Source organism: Phyllobates terribilis, unplaced genomic scaffold (assembly GCF_046119375.1).
Source record: "Phyllobates terribilis strain yellow unplaced genomic scaffold, ASM4611937v1 Scaffold_2__4_contigs__length_985480577, whole genome shotgun sequence".
Classification (NCBI taxonomy): domain Eukaryota; kingdom Metazoa; phylum Chordata; class Amphibia; order Anura; family Dendrobatidae; genus Phyllobates; species Phyllobates terribilis.
Window position 1 is genome coordinate 377,988,275 of NW_027362762.1, and position 25,137 is coordinate 378,013,411.

The window sequence follows — 25,137 nt, forward strand, 5'->3', positions numbered from 1 at the left end:
GCTGTCACACACTAAAAGACGCATTTTTTGTAAAATCTAGTTTTTGCTTCGCCATATTTTGAGAGCTATAATTTTTCCATATTTTGGCAGACAGAGTCATGTGACGGCTTGTTTTTGCGGGATGAGTTGACGTTTTTATTGGTGCCATTTTTAGGCACGTGACATTTTTTGATCGCTTTCTATTCCAATTTTTGGGAGGCAAAATAAACAAAAACCACCAATTCAGGAATTTTTTTTTTTTTTTTTTTTATTCTGTTGCGCGTGTGGTAAAAATTGATAAGGTAGCTTTATTCTTCGGGTCAGTACGTTTACAGCGGTACCACATTTATATAGTTTTTCTATGTTTTGGCGCTTTTACACAATAAAAGATATTTTATAGAAAAAATTATTTTTTTGCATCGCTTTATTCTGAGAGCTATAACTTTTTGAATTTTCGGATGATGGAGCTGTATGGCGGTTTGTTTTTTGCGGGACAAGATGACGTTTTCAGCGGTACCATTTTTATTTATATTCGTCTTTTTGATTGCGTGTTATTCCATTTTTTGTTTGGTAGTATGATGATAAAGCATTGTTTTATGCTCCGTTTTTTATTTTTTTTTTTTTACCGTGTTCACTGAAGGGGTTAACTAGTGGGACAGTTTTATAGGTCAGGTCGTTCTGGACGCGGCGATACCAAATATGTGTACTTTTATTGTTTGTTTGCTTTTTTTTCATAATATTTATAGATGGGTACATTATATTTTTATTTTTGGTGGATTATTTTTTTTTAAATATTTTTACAATTTTTTTTTTTTTTTTCCACTTTCTGGGAGTTTTTACACTCTTTTACTTTGTCCCCCTCTGGAACTTTCACTTTTTTTATTCTGATCGCCTGCATAGCATAGGGATGGAGCACCATCCCTGTGCTATGCAGGCAGTCAGCGCTGCACAGTGAGAACATTGTTTGGTCGTGCACTGCGCATGACCAAACAATGTTCCTGCTGTCTGGTGACCCGGATGTTGTCATGACGACATTGGGTCGTCATGGCAACACCCGGGAAGCCGCGGCAGACAGCGCTGGAGGCCGGAAGAGGAGGTGAGTATACCGATCTCCTCCCCTTGACACCTCACTGCTGAGATCGACTTTGATCGCAGCATTGCGGTTGTTAATGTGCCGGGAGCGGTGCGGGACCGCTCCCTGCACATAGTACCGGGTGTCAGCTGTGACTATCAGCTGACACCCGGCGGAGATCGTGCCCGCACAGCCTGTGTGCGCGCGCGATCGCGATGACGTACTAATACGGGTCAGGCTCTTAAAGCCCAGGGCACAGATGCATATTAGTACGTCATGGGCTTTAAAGGGGTTAACAGAATGTGTATGAGTCCCTCCTTTATGTCTAATACAGGGTATATCAGAGTCCCTGTATTAGACATAAATAATTTGGCAGTTCTTGCATTGTCCACATAGGCTTTGTAAGTTTCAGAGTCCCTCTTTCATAAATTAAACAGAATGTGTCTGACTGTGTCACGCACACCACATTCCCAGATAAGGTAGTAAAATGTAAAAATTACATTTACCTCTGACTAGCGGTGGGTGTAGTTTTATTTCCCCTTCTACTATGTCAGCTACTGCAGTCATTGGTTGATGAGGAAATATGATGAGAGATGGCCCAACTATTAAGGGGTGGAGGAGTTGTTTTTTTTAATTTGTTTTTTTCTCTTTTTAACCTTACCTTATATACCAGTCACTACACAGGACAGAATGTTTCCTAACATTTTTCCTGTAAAATCCATTTCATCTTCGGTTTTGTATGTTTTATTGTCAGTCCGTAAAAGTTGTGCAATACTCTGACCACATTGTTACTAGCAGTGATCTGGGAGTCAGAGATGCTTCCAGGGGTCTTCCCCATGCTGTTCCCATGTCATTTCAACGTTTTTTCATGTTATGACTGAGACATGTAATGACTAACAGTCTGCTCTCCTGATATACATGTCTCACAATGGTAACGCCTCTTTTTATATAAAATAAGCTCTGGAAGAAGATTCTCATACAGATTTATGTCTGACCAATAGATCTTAACAGCTCATTTACGTGTTAAGAAAAACGTGGATGTCTCTGAAATAAGACATCGGATCTCAGATATTAAAGGTATCATTTTATTCAACTTTCTATGACCTGCATACTCATATAGACTGCATAGACTGATTCCCATAATAGAATATGTCTTTGGATGACTGAAAATTATGTAGTAGTTACGCATTTCTTTCACTAGAAACCATGCACACAGTAGAATCTTGTGCAAGAAGCCTGTACTGCCTGGCATGAAATCTATACAGCTTCTCTATTACAAGACGCTATTAAATGCTGTGTGTACGGAGATATTCTGCCTTAGGAGAAAAACCTCTGAGGATACCCCTATATATAGTCCTATCATGACAATATTTCTTTTGTCAAATGAGATAAGAAATATGAATATGTTATATGAAATTCCATATTAAATCTGAGGCATAAGGAGATACCGTGGGGACCTTTCCAAATATGGAAAACCTTTTGCAGCTCATTACAAATTGGCTGTGTCCATGACCCCTAAGTTTTTAAAGGAAGTCAATCCAGAAAATGCTCATAAGTAGTAAAACCAACATCTCATTTATGTATTCAAAGTAGGAGATGGATTGATAAGACTGACTGTTCAATTTACTGCTCTTAAACGGCATCACATTGTTGGCTTCATTTGCTTGTTTTAGACTAGAGAAAACAGTAGAACTTTACGTTTGTTTGACAAAGAGTTTAGTAGAGTGAGATGAATAAAACAAGAAAATCTTGGTCATCTGCCTCTGATCCAGCAGGTTCCATGTCTCCTAAGATGAACTTTCTGATCTATTTGGATGTTCATTGTATACATATTTTTTTTCTTGCATGTGCCTTATTAACAATTTTATTCAACACAATGGATTTTGCTGCTCTGTTTCATACATTAGATAACAGATCAAAAATAGACTCAGCCCTTTAACTGCTGATTGAGGTATGTGGCCAAGTTACTGAAGTATACCGGGGTGTAACTGGTGTGGCTCACCATCGAATATCTGTGCATAAAGGTGGAAAAACCTTCTCACAAATACATTGCACAATGTGAGACCTGTAGACTATGTACTCTTTTTCAAACAAAGAACTATTGCTTCTAGGAGAAAATACCGAGCATGTATACAGTGCTCCAAAGATTCCCTACAGCTTATAAAAACTATCAGCTTTATAGCATTGGCACACAAGGCTTAGTCTTCTATTTGCTGCAAATATATTTGCACAAATTGTGCCAGAAGTAATAAAACATTATACATTGCTATACTTTCCTAAAAGTTACTGCTTTCTGCCAGTAATTGGTTATATTCTAGTTTATATCCATCTTCAGCTTCTAGCACTGTGAATAGTTGATTGCTGAAGTACCTTCTTCATTAAAGGGAATCTATTAGGTCAGATAATGCTCTAAATCTGCAGATATGCGGTTAATCTGCAGGTTAATAACATGAAGGTGCTGTAGTAAAAGTGCGGCACCAGGGAGAAAATTAACTTTAATCCTCCCAGGAGCCGCAGGCTTTCAGTCATACAGGTGCAGTGGCAAGGCTACAGTCACCACCCACACACTGATCGGCAGCTGTAAGCACTCCTGGCACTTTGACGGCCGACAGAGCAGTGAATCAAAGTTGAGCTGTCAGTTAGAGGTGTGTTTACAGTCGCGGCTCAGAGCAGAGTGTAACCACACTGTCACAACTGCATGACTGAAAGCTAGCAGTTTCCAAGAGTAATAAAAATCATTTTCTCATGGGTCCTGCATTTTCAGTTTTGCGGCCGGGTTCCTTCCTAATCTTAATGCTATTAATCTGCAGTTTAATTCCATATCTGCAAATGAATAGTGTTATCTGATCTGACAGGTTCCCTTTAATTTAGAATTCTTATTGCAGTGAGAAGGTATACTACACATAGCTTAAATATGATGATGTCTAAAAGGCCCAAGTCATAAAGAGCTTCGTTGTTGGAAGAGAGAGGCCCATAATGTTATATAGACATTTATAAAACGACCTGTAAGTGGTTGGAAAGGCCTCTTTAAATTGTTTTATACATGCCAGGTGCTTCACGGGGGAATCCACAGCAGTGCAGAGGGAGCCCACTCATGCTGTATGACGCTGTTTTTCTGCATTTTTGTGTGTCTTATGTCCAATGTATCAATGGGGGTTTCAAGAGAACCATGTATCAATCATAGGTGTGTTTGCAGGCTGAGCTGATGACTAGGAGTTGTCTGGTCTGAAACTACAAGTCTGCAGTCACTCTATATGACTACAGACTTCTGAATATTCACATTGCGCGCTGTGAGTATTCTCTGGTGCCAAGAATGTCGGTCATGCATATACCTGTCCACATTCCAATTAGACTGTTTCCAGCCTTGCTCGATAGACTTGTATTAAGAAAGGCTGTGCCCATTTGGTTGGAATGTGACTGGGAGTATGGATATCACATGCTCGTGGTCACATTAACAATGTTCCTGGCGTGGACACTGAAGAATCCTCACAGCATGCAGTAGGAGCAGTGAGGACAGTGCTACTGAGACCCTGAAATATGTGACCCTGATCAAAAAGCCTCAGACACAGACAGTATGCTAAATGGTGCGACGTACTGAACAGTGCTACTAAACTAGGCCTGAGTATTGCCAGGAAGATTTAAGATAGTTGTTGCAGTGTGGCGCTCCTGAGGGTTCAGTCGCCACAGTGGTACTGCACCTCACCCAGAGGTGTGGCATCTCCTTCTCTCAGGTAAGGATGGAGTACTGCCCGGGACCCTAACACATGCACTCAACACTACACTACTCCAGACCGGCTGGAAGGGCAATATGCATTGCTTTCTGCTGCCCCATCCCTGGCTGGAGTGGGGGGACCCAAAGTGAGGGGGAACCATGTAGTGGGTGGAGGATGCAGAATAGGGGAGCACTTGAAGAAGATACATATATATAGGGAAGCCATCTTTTTAGGGAGTCGTATGAAGGAAGAGAGAGTGTGAGGACGAAGGGAGCGGAGGCTCTTCAGGAGCTCTGCTCGGGAGGCAGGCTCGGACTGTCATGCCCTAGACTGAGAGAGGCGTGGGAGCAAGGGAGGAAGGCTCCAGTAACTGAAGGGATCCCAGGGGGTACGGTGAGTGCAGGACAGCACCCGTACGCCCGAATCTGCCAGGCGGTAGAGTGATCAGGCCGCAAGAAGGGAACCGGTCACTGGATTAGCCGAGTTACTTTAAGTCTCAGCTAGAAAAACGGAGGCTTCTGCACTTTCAAGGTGCAGTTGCCACATTCGCACCTAAGCCGCCGAAAAGGGCACCAAGCAAGGTCCGGGAACTCCAAGTTTCCCAGAGGGATCTTCAAGTTTCCCAGAGGGATCTCTAGGTACCTGATAGGGACTTTGTGTGGCGGGGTGCAGGGCAGGAGGGAAAGACCCAGCGCGGGAAGTCGTCTAAGAAAGGAACATACAGAGAGGGGTCCCGTTAAGTGCTCTTGAGATACTTGAGGGAGTGCTGAACCCCTGCCTGGTAAACGCAGCGTGACGTGGGAGACGGTCACCTGTATAGTGCCACCTGAGGAACCTAATAACTGTGAGTAAACTCGGATGACTGCACCCCACTGTTTCGGTCAGTTATTTCTACCACGTTATCGCTCCTGCACTACGACGCCCAGCATCACCATCTGCACCTACACTGCCCTGGAGCTGTGCTCTGCCTGTGGAGAGCCGCACCAACCCAGCTGCCCTAACATCTGCTCCAGAGGTCTGCAGCAGTGCTGGTACCCATTACCAGGAGCCACAGGTGGTGTCACAAGACAAAACTGTTATTCATCCCTTCAAGTAACAAACCCCTTTTAAAGAGTGACCCTAGAGTACGGGCCCGGGAGCCGACTGCCGTGATATCCCACAGAAGGTCAAGGCCTGGGTACCGAGTCAGCAGGGTCACTGGCAGCTACCTATTCACCAGCCCAAAGTACAGAGACCAGTGTATATTGAGAGACTGGCTGCCCAGAGGCCTAATGAAATATCCAGGTTCTGCAGATATTGAGTTGTTATTTTTTTCCAGTTTCGCATAGTAAGTGGACTGTTGTGGCTCGGGCAGATATCTTGAAAGTGCCCTGTGGTCTACAAACTAAGTCAAGTAATGGAGCTTTTCTTGCAGTATTTCATGGTGCATATTTCTATTTTGATAGAGAATTTCAAAGATTACAGTGATAGATTAGCAATCCAAAGATGCTGTTAAACAAAATTCTTTACTGTATCTTGATTTCAAGAACCCCTGAGGTGTCACATGTTGGTTTAACTACAGTAAGGGTCACAAGGAACACAAGTAATATTATTACTTACAGGTTGTGTTTACTAAATATATCAGTTAAATATGGTAGAATAGATGTGTACTATACACAAGGTTTTCTAAGAAGAATCTGTAAAAATTGGTTTGGCAGTTTTTAATGAATCATAAGCCAAAAGAAAAGAGGTTGTGCAGTACCCCAACTCAGTTAGTGTTACTGTTTTTGCCATAAATGTCTAAAAATAATGCCCTTAAAGAAGCTAATATAGCTTTTATGCCAACATTCAAGTTGTTTTCTGCTTCACTTCCTGTCCCCTGGCACCAGCTCTGGAAGATTATCCCCAACTCCTCTTCACTGACTAATCATGTTCTACTTTGGCACGATTAATGGATGGATAAGCGGAATACAGCAGGCTGTATATATTATACAGAAAACTAAGTATTTCTCCCAGAAAAATTATTGCAATTACACATGTTTTGTTATACACATGTATAATTTCCTTTGTGAGTATTGGAACAACACAAAAAACAAATACAAAGTCAAATTAGAACATTTCACACAAAATTCCAAAATAGCCTGGACAAAATTGTTGGCACCCTCAACTTAATGTTTGGTTGCACACTCAACGGGAATTTTAGACCACTCTTCTTTATCAAACTGCTCCAGGTCTTTCCCATCTTTCCAAACTTGTGAGTAAACAACAGGTGTGGGCAATATGAAAATCACACCTGAAACCAGATAAAAAAGGGGAGAAATTGACTCAATCTTTGCACTGTGTCTGTATGCGCCACACTAAGCATGGAGAACAGAAAGAGGAGAAGAAAACAGAGGACTTGAGAACCAAAATTGTTAAAAAATATCAACAATCTCAAGGTTATAAATCCATTTCCAGAGATCTTGATGTTCCTTTGTCCAAGATGCGCAACATAATCAAGAAGTTTACAACCCCTGGCACTGTAACTAATCTCCCAGGACGTGGACGACAGAGAAAAATTGATGAAAGGTTGCAAGGCAGGATAGTTCAGATGCTGGATAAGCAGCCCCAATCAAATGCCAAACAAATTCAAGCTAACCAGTAGGCTCAGAGTGCAGTGTCAGCACAAATTATCCAACGACATTTGAATGAAAAGAAACACTATGGCAGGAGACCCAGGAGGACCCCACTGCTGACACAGAGACATAAAAAAGTCTGCAGTTTGTCAAAATGTGTGTGAGTAAGTCAAAATCCTTCAGGGAAAGAGTCTTGTGGACAGATGAGACCAAGAGAGAGGTTTTTGGTAAAGCATATTATTCTACTGTATTACAATAATACATATACATATGACTCGCCCCCTGGGCCGTGGGGCACGCGGAACCGGGCGATAGGGAGACGTTGGGGGTAGTAGTGGCGGCCCGGTCCCGCGGCTCAGGGTGGTCAGACCAATGGTAGTCTGCTACGTACTTTAGGTAATGTCCGACTACGCCACCCGTGGATTGCGGTTATTAGGAACCGCCGCTGCAAGGCAGTCCGCTGGGGCTGGTGATGTGTGCAGCTGGGATGATGTGACTCCCCACGGGAAGAGTGCGGCCCCAGGGCAGTGTAGTGGATGGTGGGAGTGATGGTAGTGAGAGTCTCGGTACTGGTAGTGCTGGAGGCGCGAAGGAGCACACAGACGACAAGTTACAGTCCAGGGTCTTTACTCACAGTTCAGGTACTCCAGGTCACTTCCGTCGGCAGTGACCGCCCGAGCCGTGCTGCGTCCACCAGGTGCGGGGCTCGGTCAACTCCCAGGCAGTTCCGGAGCATGGCACAGGACCCCCTTTTATCCTTTCTCTGGCCTGCCTCACCAGTGACCCACTTTTGTCCAGCTGCCGCGGACCTGTGCGGTTAAACGTGGGCCCCGTCCTCCGCTGTCCTATATGGTGCCTTCCTAGCAGGTTTGATGAGGTGTCGCACCAATATATGATCACGACGACCGGTCTTTGGCTGAGGGTAGTTTCTCCTCCACCAACTTGGGATCCGGTACCCTTAATCTGCCTGACCCTTCACCCTGGATTCTCGTGGGTTCTTAGGGTCCCTTCCACCTTCTTGTTCCTGAGCCCTTCTGTTTCTCTCTATTCTCCATCTCTCCTGTTCTGTCTTCTCCTCCTTCCCTTGGCCTCTTCTCCAGGCCCACTTTTCCTTCTCCTCTCAGGCTCCGGCCTCTTCTCTAGGCCTGCCTCTGGAGCTGGGCCCAGACTGAGCCACAGCTCCCTGTCAGCTCTCCTCTCACAGAACACTGATCTAAGATGGTGCCCACCTTTTATACCTCCCTCTGACCATGAGCCCAGGTGACCAGCAACCAATGGGCTCCTAAATACGCTCAGGAACTGCCCCCTATCTGCCCCTACAGCACTGGGTGTTCCACCTGTTAGAACCTTGCTCTTAGGTTTTTTCCTTTGCTGGTCACATGACCTCGTTGGCCTATTTAATCCTGCTCCGCCCTTCTGGCTTTGCTGGACTTCATTGTATAACTACTTTCTAGCTAGCCTGTGCTCTGTATCTAACTCTGTTAGTTTGCTTGGTCTATGGACCTCAGTGTTCTATATATTTTGTTTGTTTGTCTGTCTGCTACTATTTCTGTTAGGAGGTGTCCCATTTTCCTCCCAGTCCTTAGTACTTGTAGGGATTCCTTCCCCACATCTATAGGTCTCCGTACAGACTAGCTTAGGACTTTAGCAGGTCTGATCGCAGGATCAGGTTCCCTGTTACATCGTAGGGATTCAGCTGAGTTCTATCGTAGGGACAGATTTCCTCTCTTTCCTTAGCTCTGGTAGCAGAACATAACAGTAAGTCCAGCCTGCAAATTCTCTAAGGAAAGATTTTTCTGTTCCATCATGGTGTCGGTTCAGGATTTGGCTCATCGCCTGCAGGGACTCTCTCTGGAGGTGGCCGAGCTCCGTCAGCACGTGAGTAACTGTCCTGGAGCACATTTCTTGGAGCCTAAGGTATGTTTGCCGGATTTATTTTTTGGTGAACACCGAGAATTTTTTTCATTTAAAAATGCTTGCTTATTGTATTTTCGTTTGAGACCCAAGTCCTCTGGGGATGAATCCCAGCGCATAGGGTTCATAATGTCACTTTTGCGCAAAGAGCCTCAGGAGTGGGCCTTTTCTTTGCAACCTAGTGATACATGCTTCAGATCAGTGGATAGTTTTTTTTCTGCTTTGGGACTATTATATGATGATCCTGACCGTGTCGCATCAGCTGAGACTGAGTTAAGACGTTTGAGACAGGGATCAGGTAATGTGGAAAAATATTGTACTCATTTCCGTCGTTGGTCTACTCAAACAGGGTGGAACGATTCTGCTCTGAAAAGTCTATTTCTTTCTGGGCTCAATGAAAGGGTTAAAGACCTGCTAATTGCTTATCCTACACCTGAAGATTTGCAACAGGCTATGCAATTAGCTATACGGGTGGATAGGAGACTGCGTTCAAGGGTTAATGAGTGCAAATCCTCTGCTATGTCAGTTTCTGGTTATGAGAATGTGTGTACTAACAGTGGTGAATCGATGGAGATTGGATCGGTGGCACCTCGCTCTCAAGAAAAAGACCGTCGATTTTCTGAAGGCTTGTGTTTCTATTGCGGAAAATCTGGTCATTTGATTAAAGGCTGAGAGCTTCGTATGAAGAAAGAAAAAAAAATGGTCAGTCATGCCCGTATTGCCTGTTTAAATTCCAAGGGTGTATTTTTAGCTGCTTCCACGATTGCTCAGGAAAAATTAATGGAATTTCGGGTGTTTGTTGATTGTGGATCTACTCTGAATGTAATTGATGGGGGATTCTTGGAAAGACTCAATTTAAAACCCGAACCTTTATCATCCCCCATTGCTGTGGTTTCTGTGGATGGTTCCCCTTTGAAGAATATTACTCTCAAGGTCTGTGAATTTCCTCTCACTATTAATGGTGTTCACCATGAGAAATTGGATTTGGTAGTTTTGAATAACTTGCCTTCTCCAGTAATATTGGGTTTGCCCTGGTTAAAATTTCACAATCCTGTACTGGATTGGTCTACCAGTGAAATTAAATCCTGGAGCCATAAATGTTATGACAAGTGTTGTAACGGGCGTATTGCAGCTTTGGATAGGGGAGAATTGCCTGTTCCTATTCAGGATTTTTGGAGAGTTTTTTCTGAGAAGGAATCGCAGGTTTTGCCTCCCCATAGAGACTATGATTGTTCTATTGAATTTGTCCCTGGAGCGACTCTTCCTAAAAGTCGTTTATTTAACCTTACTATTCCTGAGAGGAAGGCTTTGGATGAATACATACAGACAAGTTTGGCCGCCGGTCACATTAGGCCCTCTAAGTCTCCTGTGGCGGTTGGATTTTTTTTTGTAAAAAAAAAAGGACGGCGGTTTACGTCCTTGTCTGGATTTTCGTGAGATTAACAAAATTACTGTACGCAATCCTTACCCACTGCCATTGATTTCTGATCTGTTTAACCAGTTAATGGGGGCCAAGTGGTTCTCTAAAATTGACCTTAAGGGGGCATACAATCTGTTGTGCATGAAGGAGGGTGACGAATGGAAGACTGCTTTTAACACTCCTGTGGGTCATTTTGAGAATCTGGTTATGCCTTTTGGTCTTACCAATGCTCCTGCATTTTTTCAGAATCTTATTAATGACATCCTTAGACCTTTGATCGGCAAAAATGTGGTTGTGTATTTGGATGACATTTTGATTTATTCGCCGGATCTGGAGTCTCATTGGCGGAGCGTACATGAGGTATTACAGTTATTAATGGACAATTCGCTTTTTGCTAAGCTGGAGAAATGTGAGTTCGCTGTACAGAGAATTAGTTTTTTGGGTTACATTATCTCCAGCGAAGGTTTTGAGATGGACCCGGTTAAAGTTCAAGCTGTACAGGAATGGCCTAGGCCTATTGGTTTGAAATCGATACAGAGGTTTTTAGGTTTCGCCAATTATTACAGAAAATTCATAAAAAATTTTTCTAGTATTGTCAAACCTCTGACCGATCTCACCAGGAAAGGTGCTGATGCGGTTCAGTGGTCTTCTGAGGCCATTGAAGCTTTTGTGTATCTCAAGGAGAGGTTCACCTCTGCTCCCATCCTTATGCAGCCTGATGTGACTAAGCCGTTTTTGGTTGAGGTTGATGCTTCTTCGGTGGGGGTTGGCGCAGTATTGTCTCAGGATAACGGGGATGGATTACATCCCTGTGCCTTTTTTTAAAAAAAATTTTCGGAGACTGAACTGAATTACGATATTGGTAATCGGGAATTATTGGCTATTAAACTCGCATTTGAACACTGGCGCCACTTCTTGGAAGGTGCGGAATTTCCCGTTTAGGTTCTTACGGATCATAAAAATCTGATATATCTTGATGCTGCCAAGCGCCTGAATGCTCGTCAGGCTAGGTGGGCACTGTTTTTCTCGCGGTTTAATTTCTCCGTTACTTACATCCCTGGTACTAAGAATGTTAAGGAAGATGCCTTGTCTCGCAGTTTTTCTCCCATAGTCGGTGCTGAGAAAGAGGAGAACATTTTACAAGAAGGTGTTGTGATAGCTGCTTTGGACTCCGTTTTGAAAGATGAGATTCTTAAAGCACAGGAGAATGCCCCATCTAACACTCCTCATGGGAGGTTGTTTGTGCCTGGGACCTTTAGGAGAGATTTGTTTGTTGAGTGCCACGAATCTCGGTGGCAGGTCATCCCGGAATCTCTGAGACCAAGAGACTGGTGGGTCGCAGTTTTTGGTGGCCTGGATGGCAGAAGGAAGTCATTAAGTGGGTGCGTCAATGTACTATATGTGCTAGATCTAAGTCCTCACATACTCCTGCTGCGGGGTTGCTTTGTCCTTTGGAGGTTCCCAGTGCTCCTTGGACACATTTGGCTATGGACTTTATAATTGACCTTCCCCCCTCTGAGGGTTTTACTGTCATCTGGGTGGTCGTGGACCGTTTTAGCAAGATGTGTCACTTGGTTCCCTTTGTCAAACTGCCCTGCGCTAAAACTCTCGCTAAGGCCTTTGTCAAGGAAATTGTCAGACTTCATGGCGTTCCTACTGACATTGTTTCTGATAGGGGTCCTCAGTTCGTGGCTCGTTTTTGGCGTGCCTTTTGTGACAGGTTGGGAGTTCATCTGTCGTTCTCGTCCGGATATCATCCTGAATCTAATGGCCAGACAGAAAGGAAAAACCAGGATGTTGAGCAGTTCTTGCGTTGTTTTGTGGCAGACAATCAAGAGGGGTGGTCTGAGTTTCTGCCACTTGCTGAATTTGCTCTGAACAATCATACATCTTCTTCTGCTGGTTGTTCGCCTTTTTTTTGTTGTTCTGGGAGACATCCGTCGTTTGGGTCGTTCTCCAAGTTGGGATCTGCCGTGCCTGAGGAGGAGAATTTTTCCGGTGATTTGGAGAGAGTTTGGACAGATGTGCGTGGTAATCTTCAGGAGGCCAACAGAAAATCTAAAGACTACTTTGATAGGAAACGACAGGAGGTTTTGTTCGCTGTTGGTGACATGGTTTGGTTGTCCTCTAGGAATCTGCGGTTGAGGATTCCTTCTAAGAAATTGGGTCCCAAGTTTGTAGGGCCCTTTAAGGTGCTTCAGGTTGTCAACCAATCTGCTGTTAGGTTGGAGGTTCCTACCTCCTGGAGAATTAATCCGGTATTTCATGTCTCTCTGTTAAAAAAAGCTGTTGTATCGGATGGTGACGCCTCTGCCTCTGTTCCTCCGGTGGTGGAGGACGGGGAATATGAAATTTCTCGCATCCTTAACTCTAGACGGTATAGAGGTAGTTTGCAGTATCTGGTGGCCTGGAAAGGTTTCGGACCCGAGGATAACTCTTGGGTGAGGTCAGATGATGTTTCCGCGTCCAGACTTATCAGAGCGTTTCACAGGAGATTTCCTGATAAGCCTGGTCCTAGGGGATCCGGAGGATCCTCTTAGAAGGGGGGGTACTGTTAGAACCTTGCTCTTAGGTTTTTCCTTTGCTGGTCACATGACCTCGTTGGCCTATTTAATCCTGCTCCGCCCTTCTGGCTTTGCTGGACTTCATTGTATAACTACTTTCTAGCTAGCCTGTGCTCTGTATCTAACTCTGTTAGTTTGCTTGGTCTACGGGCCTCAGTGTTCTATATATTTTGTTTGTTTGTCTGTCTGCTACTATTTCTGTTAGGAGGTGTCCCATTTTCCTCCCAGTCCTTAGTACTTGTAGGGATTCCTTCCCCACATCTATAGGTCTCCGTACAGACTAGCTTAGGACTTTAGCAGGTCTGATCGCAGGATCAGGTTCCCTGTTACATCGTAGGGATTCAGCTGAGTTCTATCGTAGGGACAGATTTCCTCTCTTTCCTTAGCTCTGGTAGCAGAACATAACACCACCCCTCCCTCCCCACTCCAACAGGGACATGGTCGGTCGTGCCTGCACTTCTGTCTAGTGGGAGCACCGTTGAGCTGTCCCTGGGAAATGGGGTGTGTGTGCTGCATGCAGCTAACTGAGCCCTGGTCCATACTCCATCCTTACCTGGGAGTGGAATATCACACCTCTGGTCTGAGGTGCAAAACCCCTGTAGCGGCCGAGCCCTCAGGGCGCTACATTCCCCCCTGGTAAAGCACAGCACATCCTCGGGCTGGAAAAGAGCAAAAACAGTTAATTACAGGACATGCAAAACTTTTTCAATAACTTTTTACATTAGAAACAGACAATACGGTTCAACTCCCTTTATGGGACACACTTCTCCTTTCACTAGACATTATAGAAAACTTTTTCATTACTATTTAGCAGCATATAAAATCTAAAACATTTTTAACTAAAGCACATTCTTGTATCCTGGCTGCAGTGTAACTTGCGACCAGGTGCTCTTTCTTCTTAAAGGTGCAACAGTCCAGCAAATTTGTCTTGAGGTAGACGTTGCAGTCTTTTTATAAAACCAGTAGGGGGCACTTTAAGAAGCGCAACTATATACATGGAATTGGCCGTTCCCAGTCCTCGGCCGGTGGGGATAGGGGAATGGCTGCTCACAGTCCTCAGCCTGGTAGGGGATGTAGGGGATAACTTTCACACAGTCCTATATCAGTCCCAACGGGGACCACACTCAATTTGAAACAGTCCCAAACAGTTCTCTGTACCCTGACGAGTAACTATTTACATTGGCGCTTCTTCTTACTCTCTATCGTCGTTCTCCATATGCGCCTTGCTCCTCCTCGTCATCTTCAGGCCCATCCGGGTCCTCTTGGTACTCAACGTCCGAGTAGTGCTGTTCCTCCTCCTCTACTACTCTGTGGACGTGGAGGGCGTACCATCCCTTCACGCCTTGGTGTCGGGTGTAAGACACCACGTCTCCTGGATATAGATCCCGCCCTCGATGACCTTCTGGCAGGTGGCTCTCTACATCCCTCCTAGTCACGAACACGTCGCTGATGGTCTCACGGTCTCGGATGAAACCGCAGCCATGTTCCATGTGAAATTTTATGACAGTCCCGGTGACTCGGGGACCGCGGGCAGTTCGGGGATCTCGCCGGGCCTTCATCTTCTGCTCCGCACATTGGGCCTGCAGCTTTCCATGTTTCATGCGCCGCTCCCGCTGCTTCCTCTCGAACACCTCCAGCTGTTGGCGGCAGTACTCCCGTCGACGGGCGGCGTCCGGGGGACCTAGGCCTTGTGACCGGGCCTGCGATTGTGGTCTGCTGATCACGCCCGGGGTCAGAGAGCACGGCGTGGGGCGGGGCTCGCTGGCGGTATCGATGGCCTGGGAACCGGTTGGTAGCGGTGGAGGCACGGTCTCGATGGCAGGTTCAGGTACGTTGGGCTCCGCAACAGGGTGCAGGGGCAGGTCGGCGGCCCCAGGGTTCGGGGTAGGGGCGTCTCCGTTACCTGCCTCTGCTGTCGCGGCCTCCTCCGCGGCGTCGTCCTCGGCCTCCGCTCTGCTTTCACTGCTCTCGGTGGCTGGTGTGCCGCTGGATGTCGACGGCGCCTCCTGCTGCAGGATCACGGCCCGCCGGGTATTTCTTCTTTCCACCCGGCAATCACGTCCCGCTGCGCCCGGACCATCCTCCGGTCCAGCTCCTCCAGCGCAGCCCGCACATACTCGGGGTCTTCCTTGGGGAGGTGTGCTAGCAGCTCCGTGAAGCTGCATGGGGATGCGGCCTGCAGCAGGCCACACGCCAGGGCGCTGGAGCTGGTTCCTGTCTCTACCTTCGGGTGCGGTCTGGTGTGACTGATCCAGACCACCCCCTGCCCCGCAGTTTTCTTCTCTTCCCACCCCCATAGGGGGTGGTCCTGGGGCATTCTGCTGACAATCACTCTCAGGGGCAGCCCCCCCACGTTGACGGACATCTCCACTGCTGCATTCATGGTTGGTGGGGGCGGGCTCCTTCTTTGGCGCCATTCTGGGACCTGGCCCACGATGGGAGGTGGCTTCCTGCTGTCTTTTGGTGCGCACATAATGGCGTCCGCTCTGCCAGGGCGGGAAAAACGGATGAAGATGGCGGGAAACGGTCCAAGATGGCGTCTGATGGCGGGAATCGGCTCCGGATGGCGGGAAACGACTCCGGACGGAGGGAAACTTCTTTTTAAGGTACATGTGCAATTTTCTTCAGGCACGCAATACCCGTTTGTGGCGGGTTGGTCACGATCCTGCCGACTACGCCAAAACTGACTCGCCCCCTGGGCCGTGGGGCACGCGGAACCGGGCGATAGGGAGACGTTGGGGTAGTAGTGGCGGCCCGGTCCCGCGGCTCAGGGTGGTCAGACCAATGGTAGTCTGCTACGTACTTTAGGTAATGTCCGACTACGCCACCCGTGGATTGCGGTTATTAGGAACCGCCGCTGCAAGGCAGTCCGCTGGGGCTGGTGATGTGTGCAGCTGGGATGATGTGACTCCCCACGGGAAGAGTGCGGCCCCAGGGCAGTGTAGTGGATGGTGGGAGTGATGGTAGTGAGAGTCTCGGTACTGGTAGTGCTGGAGGCGCGAAGGAGCACACAGACGACAAGTTACAGTCCAGGGTCTTTACTCACAGTTCAGGTACTCCAGGTCACTTCCGTCGGCAGTGACCGCCCGAGCCGTGCTGCGTCCACCAGGTGCGGGGCTCGGTCAACTCCCAGGCAGTTCCGGAGCATGGCACAGGACCCCCTTTTATCCTTTCTCTGGCCTGCCTCACCAGTGACCCACTTTTGTCCAGCTGCCGCGGACCTGTGCGGTTAAACGTGGGCCCCGTCCTCCGCTGTCCTATATGGTGCCTTCCTAGCAGGTTTGATGAGGTGTCGCACCAATATATGATCACGACGACCGGTCTTTGGCTGAGGGTAGTTTCTCCTCCACCAACTTGGGATCCGGTACCCTTAATCTGCCTGACCCTTCACCCTGGATTCTCGTGGGTTCTTAGGGTCCCTTCCACCTTCTTGTTCCTGAGCCCTTCTGTTTCTCTCTATTCTCCTTCTCTCCTGTTCTGTCTTCTCCTCCTTCCCTTGGCCTCTTCTCCAGGCCCACTTTTCCTTCTCCTCTCAGGCTCCGGCCTCTTCTCTAGGCCTGCCTCTGGAGCTGGGCCCAGACTGAGCCACAGCTCCCTGTCAGTTCTCCTCTCACAGAACACTGATCTAAGATGGTGCCCACCTTTTATACCTCCCTCTGACCATGAGCCCAGGTGACCAGCAACCAATGGGCTCCTACCTACGCTCAGGAACCGCCCCCTATCTGCCCCTACAGCACTGGGTGTTCCACCCCTCCCTCCCCACTCCAACAGGGACATGGTCGGTCGTGCCTGCACTTCTGTCTAGTGGGAGCACCGTTGAGCTGTCCCTGGGAAATGGGGTGTGTGTGCTGCATGCAGCTAACTGAGCCCTGGTCCATACTCCATCCTTACCTGGGAGTGGAATATCACACCTCTGGTCTGAGGTGCAATACCCCTGTAGCGGCCGAGCCCTCAGGGCGCTACACATACACATACATATATATATATATACACACACACACACACATAATATATATATATATATGTATGTGTGTGTGTGTGTGTGTGTGTGTGTGTGTGTGTGTGTGTGTGTGTGTGTGTGTGTGTGTGTGTGTGTGTGTGTGTGTGTGTGTGTGTGTGTATATATATATATGTGTGTGTATATATATATATATGTGTGTGTATATATATATATGTGTGTGTATATATATATATATATATATGTGTGTGTGTGTGTGTATATATATATATATATGTGTGTGTATATATATATATATATATATATATATATATATATATATATATATATATATATGTGTGTGTGTGTGTGTGTGTGTGTGTGTGTGTGTTTTAATTTACTGAAAATTGTGGAAAATTTCCCATTTTTCAGTTTACAGTTTAGCCCCTGTAGTGCATAATCAGAATTGGGACCCCCATGTGTGTAACAGGCTGAGCAGCTCCGTGGACCTGTGTTGCATAGCCGTCATCGGTGTCCAACAGCAGCCGCTGGAGTTGTGCTAACCATTTAAATATTGATTTTAATCTCTGACCGCAGCGTTTAAACCCTTCCAGACATCCGCTGTACGTGTACAGCATTAGTCGGGAGTGGGCTTACAGCTCCTCATACCCGGCAGATAATGGCAGTGTGTCAATGCTCCACCTGCACCTGTTAAATATTACTGTCAATCTCTGAGAACAGCATTGACAGCTGGCTGGTACGTTATTCTATGCACACATCAGCCACCCTGCTTCAAAGGAGACAGTGATTTTTACTGAAGTATTGCTGGATATAGTACGAGCGGTCAGACAAAATCACAAGTTCAAGAACTTTAAGGGTGCTAACAAATACAGTAAAAAAATAAATAAATTTAAAGAATCTGAAAAAAAAAATCTGAATCACCCCCTTTTTCTCCATAAAAAATAAAGATATAAAAAAAAAAATACACATATGTGGTATCACAGGGGCCATAAGAGTATGATCAATCAAAATATAAAATTAATTAACTTGATCGATAAACACCGTAAACAGAAGACATTTCAAAACGCCAACATTGTGTTTTGTTTTTTTTTGGTTACTGCAGCGCCAACAAATGCTATCAAAATGTCATATCTATCTCAAAATAGAATTAGTAAAATCAACGCCTTGCCCTGCAAAAAATAAGCCCTCACACAGCTCCATTGATTAAAAAAAAAAAAAAAAAAGAAGTTTACGGGTTGGCAACACAATCAAAAATTATTATGATTATTATTTTTTTTTTTTTCTTTTACAAATTTCCGATTTTTTTTTTGAATTTTTGTGGTGAAAACAAAGTGGACAAGCTTGGCATTTCAGTATTTGTACTGAGAATCATATTGCCAGGTCATTTTTACCACTCAACATATGGTTAAAGGTAATCTGGAACCAGGTTTTCGCTACCTCATCTGAGAGAAGCATGATGTAGGTAAAGAGATCCTGAATCCAATGATGTATCACTTAGTTTAGTGGGTGAAGCAGTTGTGACACAACCAGAGTTTTTAGATGTAGCATGAAGCAGAGCTGAGAAAGATAACCCCATCCACACCAGGCTCTCTATGTACATTGTATATTGACAGTGAGTAGCTTATCACAGTAGGGGGCGGAGTCAACCTACCAAGCGCCTGTCATGTAATACGGACAATTATTATCACCAGGTCATAAAGCCTTCATTGTAAGTATACAACAGCACACAGCCTGATAAGTTACATCTCGTTGAAATCTGTGTTTTAACTCCAACCTCATGCGGTCTTAAGATTACAAACCAAAAACCTGCTGACAGTCCCTTTAAGCGGACTGCACTGCAACTTATGAGGGCACTAATGTCAGCAATTGCCAATACGGTGATTAACCCCTTAATGACCGCCGATACTCCTTTTCATGGCAGCCATTAAGGGTACTTATTCCTAAGCATCACTCTTTCACTAGGTTGAGGGATAAGTGAAGAGCACCACCTGGTGGTGGCAATTCCCGCAGGTGTCAGCTGTATGTGACAGCTGACACCTTGCAGTATCGCCCCAGATGGGTTTGATGCTGATCGGGGCTGATTAACCCCTTAAATACCGCTGTTAATCGTGACAGCGGTATTTAAGTTGTTACAAGGGGGGGGGGTCGCAAGACCATCGGACCCCCGCCATAAGAATCGTGGGTCCCGATGGTTACTATATTACCCTGAGATCATGTGATGACCTCAGGGTACGGTGGCCTGTGAGATCCAGGTATAAGCTGGGTCTCACAGGCTGAGTCAGTGACTCATTGACAGTCTCATACACTGCAGTACATGAGAACTGCAGTGTATGAGATCAGTGATCAGAAAAAAATTATACATGTCCCACTGTGAAAAAGTTGTAAGAGAATGATAAGTCCTAATATTCTGAACAGCCATGTTATGGCTAGCAGCCATCTTGGACAATCTCTAGTCAACTAACTTTGCTAAAAGAGCTGAGGCTCTCCCCAGAATAGAGGTATAAAATGACCTCAGTGCCGTTAGTAAGTATGGATGGAGTCCAGGGAGATTACTTGGAACAGCTGCAGGGCACTGCGATAGTTAACAAGTGGCATTATATGGTAGGGAGTAGTGTATATATTGAACTGAGATAGAAACCAGAAACAGGAGATATCAGTGTATGTGAGTTGGCTAAAAGCAGTGATACGAGTAAAGACATTAGGTAAGAGGAACAGATCTATGGGTTTGTAATGTAATGTAGCTTGGGGAAATGTTCATTAATGTTGTTATATTGTGTCGTCCTCTTCTTTATTCTAAAATGCACATTTTCCTCCGCTGTATAAGGTTATCAGGTATACGCCCTTTTGTTTCCATATGCTTTCTTTGTCTAACTATGTATAAAAAGCCTCTGATACTGTTGTTTGGGGCCACACCATCGCCAATCCACCACCAGGCCAGTCCATCGCCAGATATCCCAATGCTGTGTTGCTGATCCGGACACCTGCGAGTACCAGTGTAATTTCCCTGCCCGCATTCTGAACTGTTCTGCCGCGCATCTCTGAATAAACTTCACTCTCTGCTTTTAAGAAGAATTGTCTACAGTGTTTCCCCGGCTCTTCCAGCTCTCAGTAAGGACTTTCTTACAAAGTGCAAAAAAGTGAAATAAAATATGTAAAAAAGTAAAAGAAAAACATAAAAAAAGTGCACACAAATCACTAACATCCATTTTGCCACTCAGCGTTTGTGCTAAAACAAAAACAAACAACAACAAAAAAAAAGTACACATAATTGGTATCGAAGCGTCCGGAATGACTCGCTCTATAACAGTCACATGTCATTTATTCTGCATGGCGTACGCTGTAAAAAATAAATAAATAAATAACTCTTTCATCATATTGACTCACAAAAAAATTAATAGAAAGCAATCAAAAAGTGTCATTTTTAAAAAAAAAAGTTGCATAAATGAAAACACACTAATATGGCTCATTTGGCAAAAACAATATAAAAAAGTTACAGCTCTCAGAATATGACGATGCAAAAACAAATAATTTTTTGTAAAATATTGTTTTTCTGTAAAAACAGGAAAATATACAGTACAGACCAAAAGTTTGGACACACCTTCTCATTTCAAGATTTTTCTATATTTTCATGAGTATGAAAATTGTACATTCACACTGAAGGCATAAAAACTATGAATTAACACATGTGGAATTATATACTTAACAAAAAAGTGTGAAACAACTGAAAATATGTCATATTCTAGGTTCTTCAAAGTAGCCACCTTTTGCTTTGATGACTGCTTTGCACACTCTTGGCATTCTCTTGATGAGCTTCAAGAGGTAGTCACCGGAAATGGTCTTCCAACAATCTTGAAAAAGTTCCCAGAGATGCTTAGCACTTGTTGGCCCTTTTGCCTTCACTCTGCGGTCCAGCTCACCCCAAACCATCTCGATTGGGTTCAGGTCTGGTGACTGTGGAGGCCAGGTCATCTGGCGTAGCACCCCATCACTGCTCTTCTGACAATTTTGGGAATCCACATATGTCGCCCGCAAACTATTCCACCAAAATCTGTGCTCCAAAAGCCAAATAGCGCTCCTTTCTTCTCAGCCCTGACGTGTGGCCTAACAATAATATCTGACGAAATATGGGGCATCACCGCATTCAGGATAAATTGCGTAATAAATTTTTTGGGGTTCAGCTTCACCTATTAACCCTTGTGTACCTGACAAATTTGCAGCAAATACAAGAAATTACATTTTTACCACAAAAATGTCATACTTCCATGTCCAAATGTTATAAAATTCTGTGAGGCATCTACGACTTCAAAATACTCACTACACCCCTAGATGAATTCCTCAATATGGGGTCACCTGGGGGGCGGGATTCTGCTGTTCTGGCAACTCAGGGGCTCAGCTAGTGGAGCCCACAATCTATTAAAACAAAACTGCGTTCTAAAAGCCAAGTAGCGCTCCTTCCCATCTGAACCCTGCTGTGTGCTCAAACAGTCACATCTGGTTTAATGAATCACCTGTACGTTAAAAATGCTTAGTACACCCCTAAATTAATTCATTGAGGGGACTAATTTCCAAAATGGGGTCACTTGTGAGGGGTTTCTGCCATTTTCGCATGTCAGGGGCTCTCCAAATGTGACATGGCATTCACAATCTATTCCAGACAAAGAGAGCTCTTTCCTTTCCTAGCCCTGCCACGTGCCCAAAAAGAAGTTTTTGACCACATGTGGGGCTTCATCGCATTCAGGAGAAATTGCATAACAAATTAAGGGGTCTGTTTTCTCCTATTACCCATTGTGAATTACAAATTTGAGCGCAAATTTGTGCGCTCAAACAATAGTTTTCCCCTAAATATGGGGTAGCGGCGTACTCAAAAGCAATTGCAAAACAAATTTTGGGGTCCATTTTCTCCTGTTACCGTTGTGAAAATAAAAAAATTGGGGGCTAAAAGTACATTTTTGTGGGAAAATTTTTATTTTTTTTATTTTCAAGACTCAATTTTATAAACTTCTGTGAAGCACCTGGGGGTTCAAGGTGCTCACCAGACATCTACATACATTCTTTGAGGGGGTCTAGCTTCAAAATGGGTTCACTTGTGGGAGGTTTCCACTGTTTAGGCACATCAGAGGCTGTCCAAAAGTGACATGGTGTCCGCTTATAATTCCATCCAAAAAGTCAAAAGGTGCTCCTTCCCTTCTGAACCCTGCCGTGTGCCTAAACAGTAGTTTTACCCCACATATGGGGCATTTACGTACTCAGTTGCACAACAAATTATGGTGTCCATTTTCTCCTGTTACCCTTATGAAAGTAAAAAATTTGGAGCTAAAAGTAAACTTTTGAGGAAAACAGTAAAATGTTCATTTTTTCCTTCCACATTGCTTCAGTTCTTGTGAAGCACCTAAAGAGTTAATCAACTTCTTGAATGTGGTTTTGGGGACCTTGAGGGGGTGAAGTTTTTAGAATGATGTCACTTTTGAATATTTTCTGTCATATAGACCCCCCAAAGTCACTTCAAATGTGATGTGGTCCGTAAAAAAATGGTTTTGTAAAAATGAGAAATCGCTGGTCAACTTTTAACCCTTATAACTTCCTAACAAAAAAAAAATGTTTCAAAAATTGTGCTGATATAAAGACATGTGGAAAATGTTTATCAACTATTTTGTGTGACATAACTCTCTGATTTAAGGGCATAAGAATTCAAAGTTTGAAAATTGCAAAACTTTCGCCAAATTCTCATTTTTTTCACAACGAAGCACAAGTCATAGCAAAGAAATTTTACCACTATCATAAAGTACAATATGTCACAAAAAACAATCTCAGAATCAAATGGGATCCGTTGAAGCATTTGAGTTATTACCTGAAAGTGTCACCTCTGGGGAGATCTTCTGCTTTACAGAGTAATGTGGCGCAGTGGTTAGCACTGCAGCCTTGCAGCGCTGGGGTCCTGGGTTCAAATCCCACCAACGACAACATCTGCAAGGAGTTTGTATATTCTCCCCGTGTTTGTGTGGGTTTCCTCCGGGTTCTTCGGTTTCCTCCCACACTCCAAACACATACTGATAGGGAATCTAGATAGTGAGCCCCGATGGGGACAGTGACGATAATGTATGTAAAGCGCTGCGGAATATGTTAGCGCTATATAAAAATAAAGATTATTATTATTATTATTATAATGTGCGCGATTGCAGAGAGACACTTCCTGCGCTCACAGCTCTGTGAAGTAGATGATCTTACCCAGGGGGGTGGTTGGAGGACTCCCTGACACGCTTCAATAACAATCTGCTCTTTGCACTGTCAGACTTGTATGAGGGAGAATACATTGTGCACACTGGGGGTGGGGAATTGGGCAGAGTTGGACCTCTTATGATGAGAGGAACTTCACAAACTCGACCAGCTGATCGTCCACTATGAGGATGTAATGGAATAATGCCAGGGGGAGCTAGTGAGAATACTTCAGAAGATAAATCCTGGGTATTTATTGAATAAAGCAGAATTTTTAATAAATCTAAAATTACAAAACTATTTATTTCCACCTTTTCTACTTGGCTAAAAGTATTCTTTATGATGGCACAACCCATTTAAAAGACATAATTGGCTCCGTCAGTAAGTGGTTAAAACGGTTTGCTGCTTGGCTCGTCTATTTGGCATCCTTTGGCTGGCATGTTGGACGATGGACCATACTGTCTCAATTAGTTTTTTCAATTAGCAATTAGACTAGGTTTGATTTTTTTTTGCTGGTGCATTTTACAAAATGAAACCTGAATTATTCTTACTATAATTTCCTTAGACAATTTTAATTTTCATGCCGTATGTATTGAACTGCAAATATGAATTCCAAAATAAGTTCTACTATTTTGCAGATGGGAAATGGTGAAACATGATGGAATAACACAATCTGTGTTTTTATTGTGGCAGTCTTCTTAAGCTAACCACAAGAGTGTATAAAAAAGAGGGGGAGACGAATTAGTCTTTTGTATCTTTTTGCATGCATCCCTGTCTAATTTAAAAACCTGCATGTGTGATAGAAGCCCTAGAAAATTGAGAATTAGTATCATAATAAAAACAGAAATAAACACAATAATACAATATATATATCTATATATATACACACTACACAAATATATATGAAATGATTAGCTCAGATACTCACCACTGTAATAGCATCATTCAGCAAGGATTCCCCAAATACTAAAATGTATAATTGTTCATTAACGTGGATATTTTCAAACACGGCTAGAACGGCCACTGGGTCTACAGCTGAAATTAGGCTGCCAAACAATAGGCATTGCAACAAAGAAATATTTAATAGCCCGAATGCTTCAATCTGACAAATCCCAAATAAGGATAAACCAATCCCAAAGGCATTCCAAAGAGTACCCACCACAGCATACAAAAATATTGTGCCCACATTGTCAAAGAAGGGGCGGGTGGGGAGGAAATAGCCGGCGTCCAGCACAATTGGAGGTAGAAGATACAGGAAAAAGACATCCGTTTTCATGGCAGGAGGAGACTTTTCATTGACAGCAAATATAATCCCACCAAGGAGAAGTCCAACCAAGATAAGTAGGCAGCTCTCTGGTACTATGGTATGCAGCCGGTGGTAGAGATGGAAACCTGTGTAAAAAGGTGAATAAAAAGATGTAATGAAATGTAGAGGTGTTAAAACAGAAGCAATCTCAAACTCCATGAGCTTTGATTATTATTTTGTTGTGTAGAGGAATATACGGCACTCCTGGTGTGTGCAGAGGTGCCAAGTAGGGTTCCAACATGTAGAATACGAAGATTGCCAAGTAGGGTTCCAACATGTAGAATGCGAAGATAACACTTGGCACTCAAAAGTGTTCATTTATTTAGGCAATCTTTTATATTTTAACCTTTATAAGATATGCTGAAAACAAAAATATAATAATTTACATTAATGAGCTTTATGCC

The 25,137-nt window shown here is 44.4% G+C and overlaps 1 protein-coding gene across 2 annotated transcripts in view; it reads right to left on the reverse strand.

Annotated features, from left to right (window-relative positions):
- Positions 1–25,137, reverse strand: part of LOC141210718 (sodium/hydrogen exchanger 2-like) — a 176,983-nt gene that overhangs the window by 118,456 nt on the left and 33,390 nt on the right. For both annotated transcript variants that reach the window (XM_073664758.1, XM_073664759.1), the window contains exon 2: positions 24,356–24,819. In XM_073664758.1, coding sequence (XP_073520859.1) covers positions 24,356–24,819 — 464 coding nt within the window. The remainder of the gene's footprint in view (positions 1–24,355; positions 24,820–25,137) is intronic.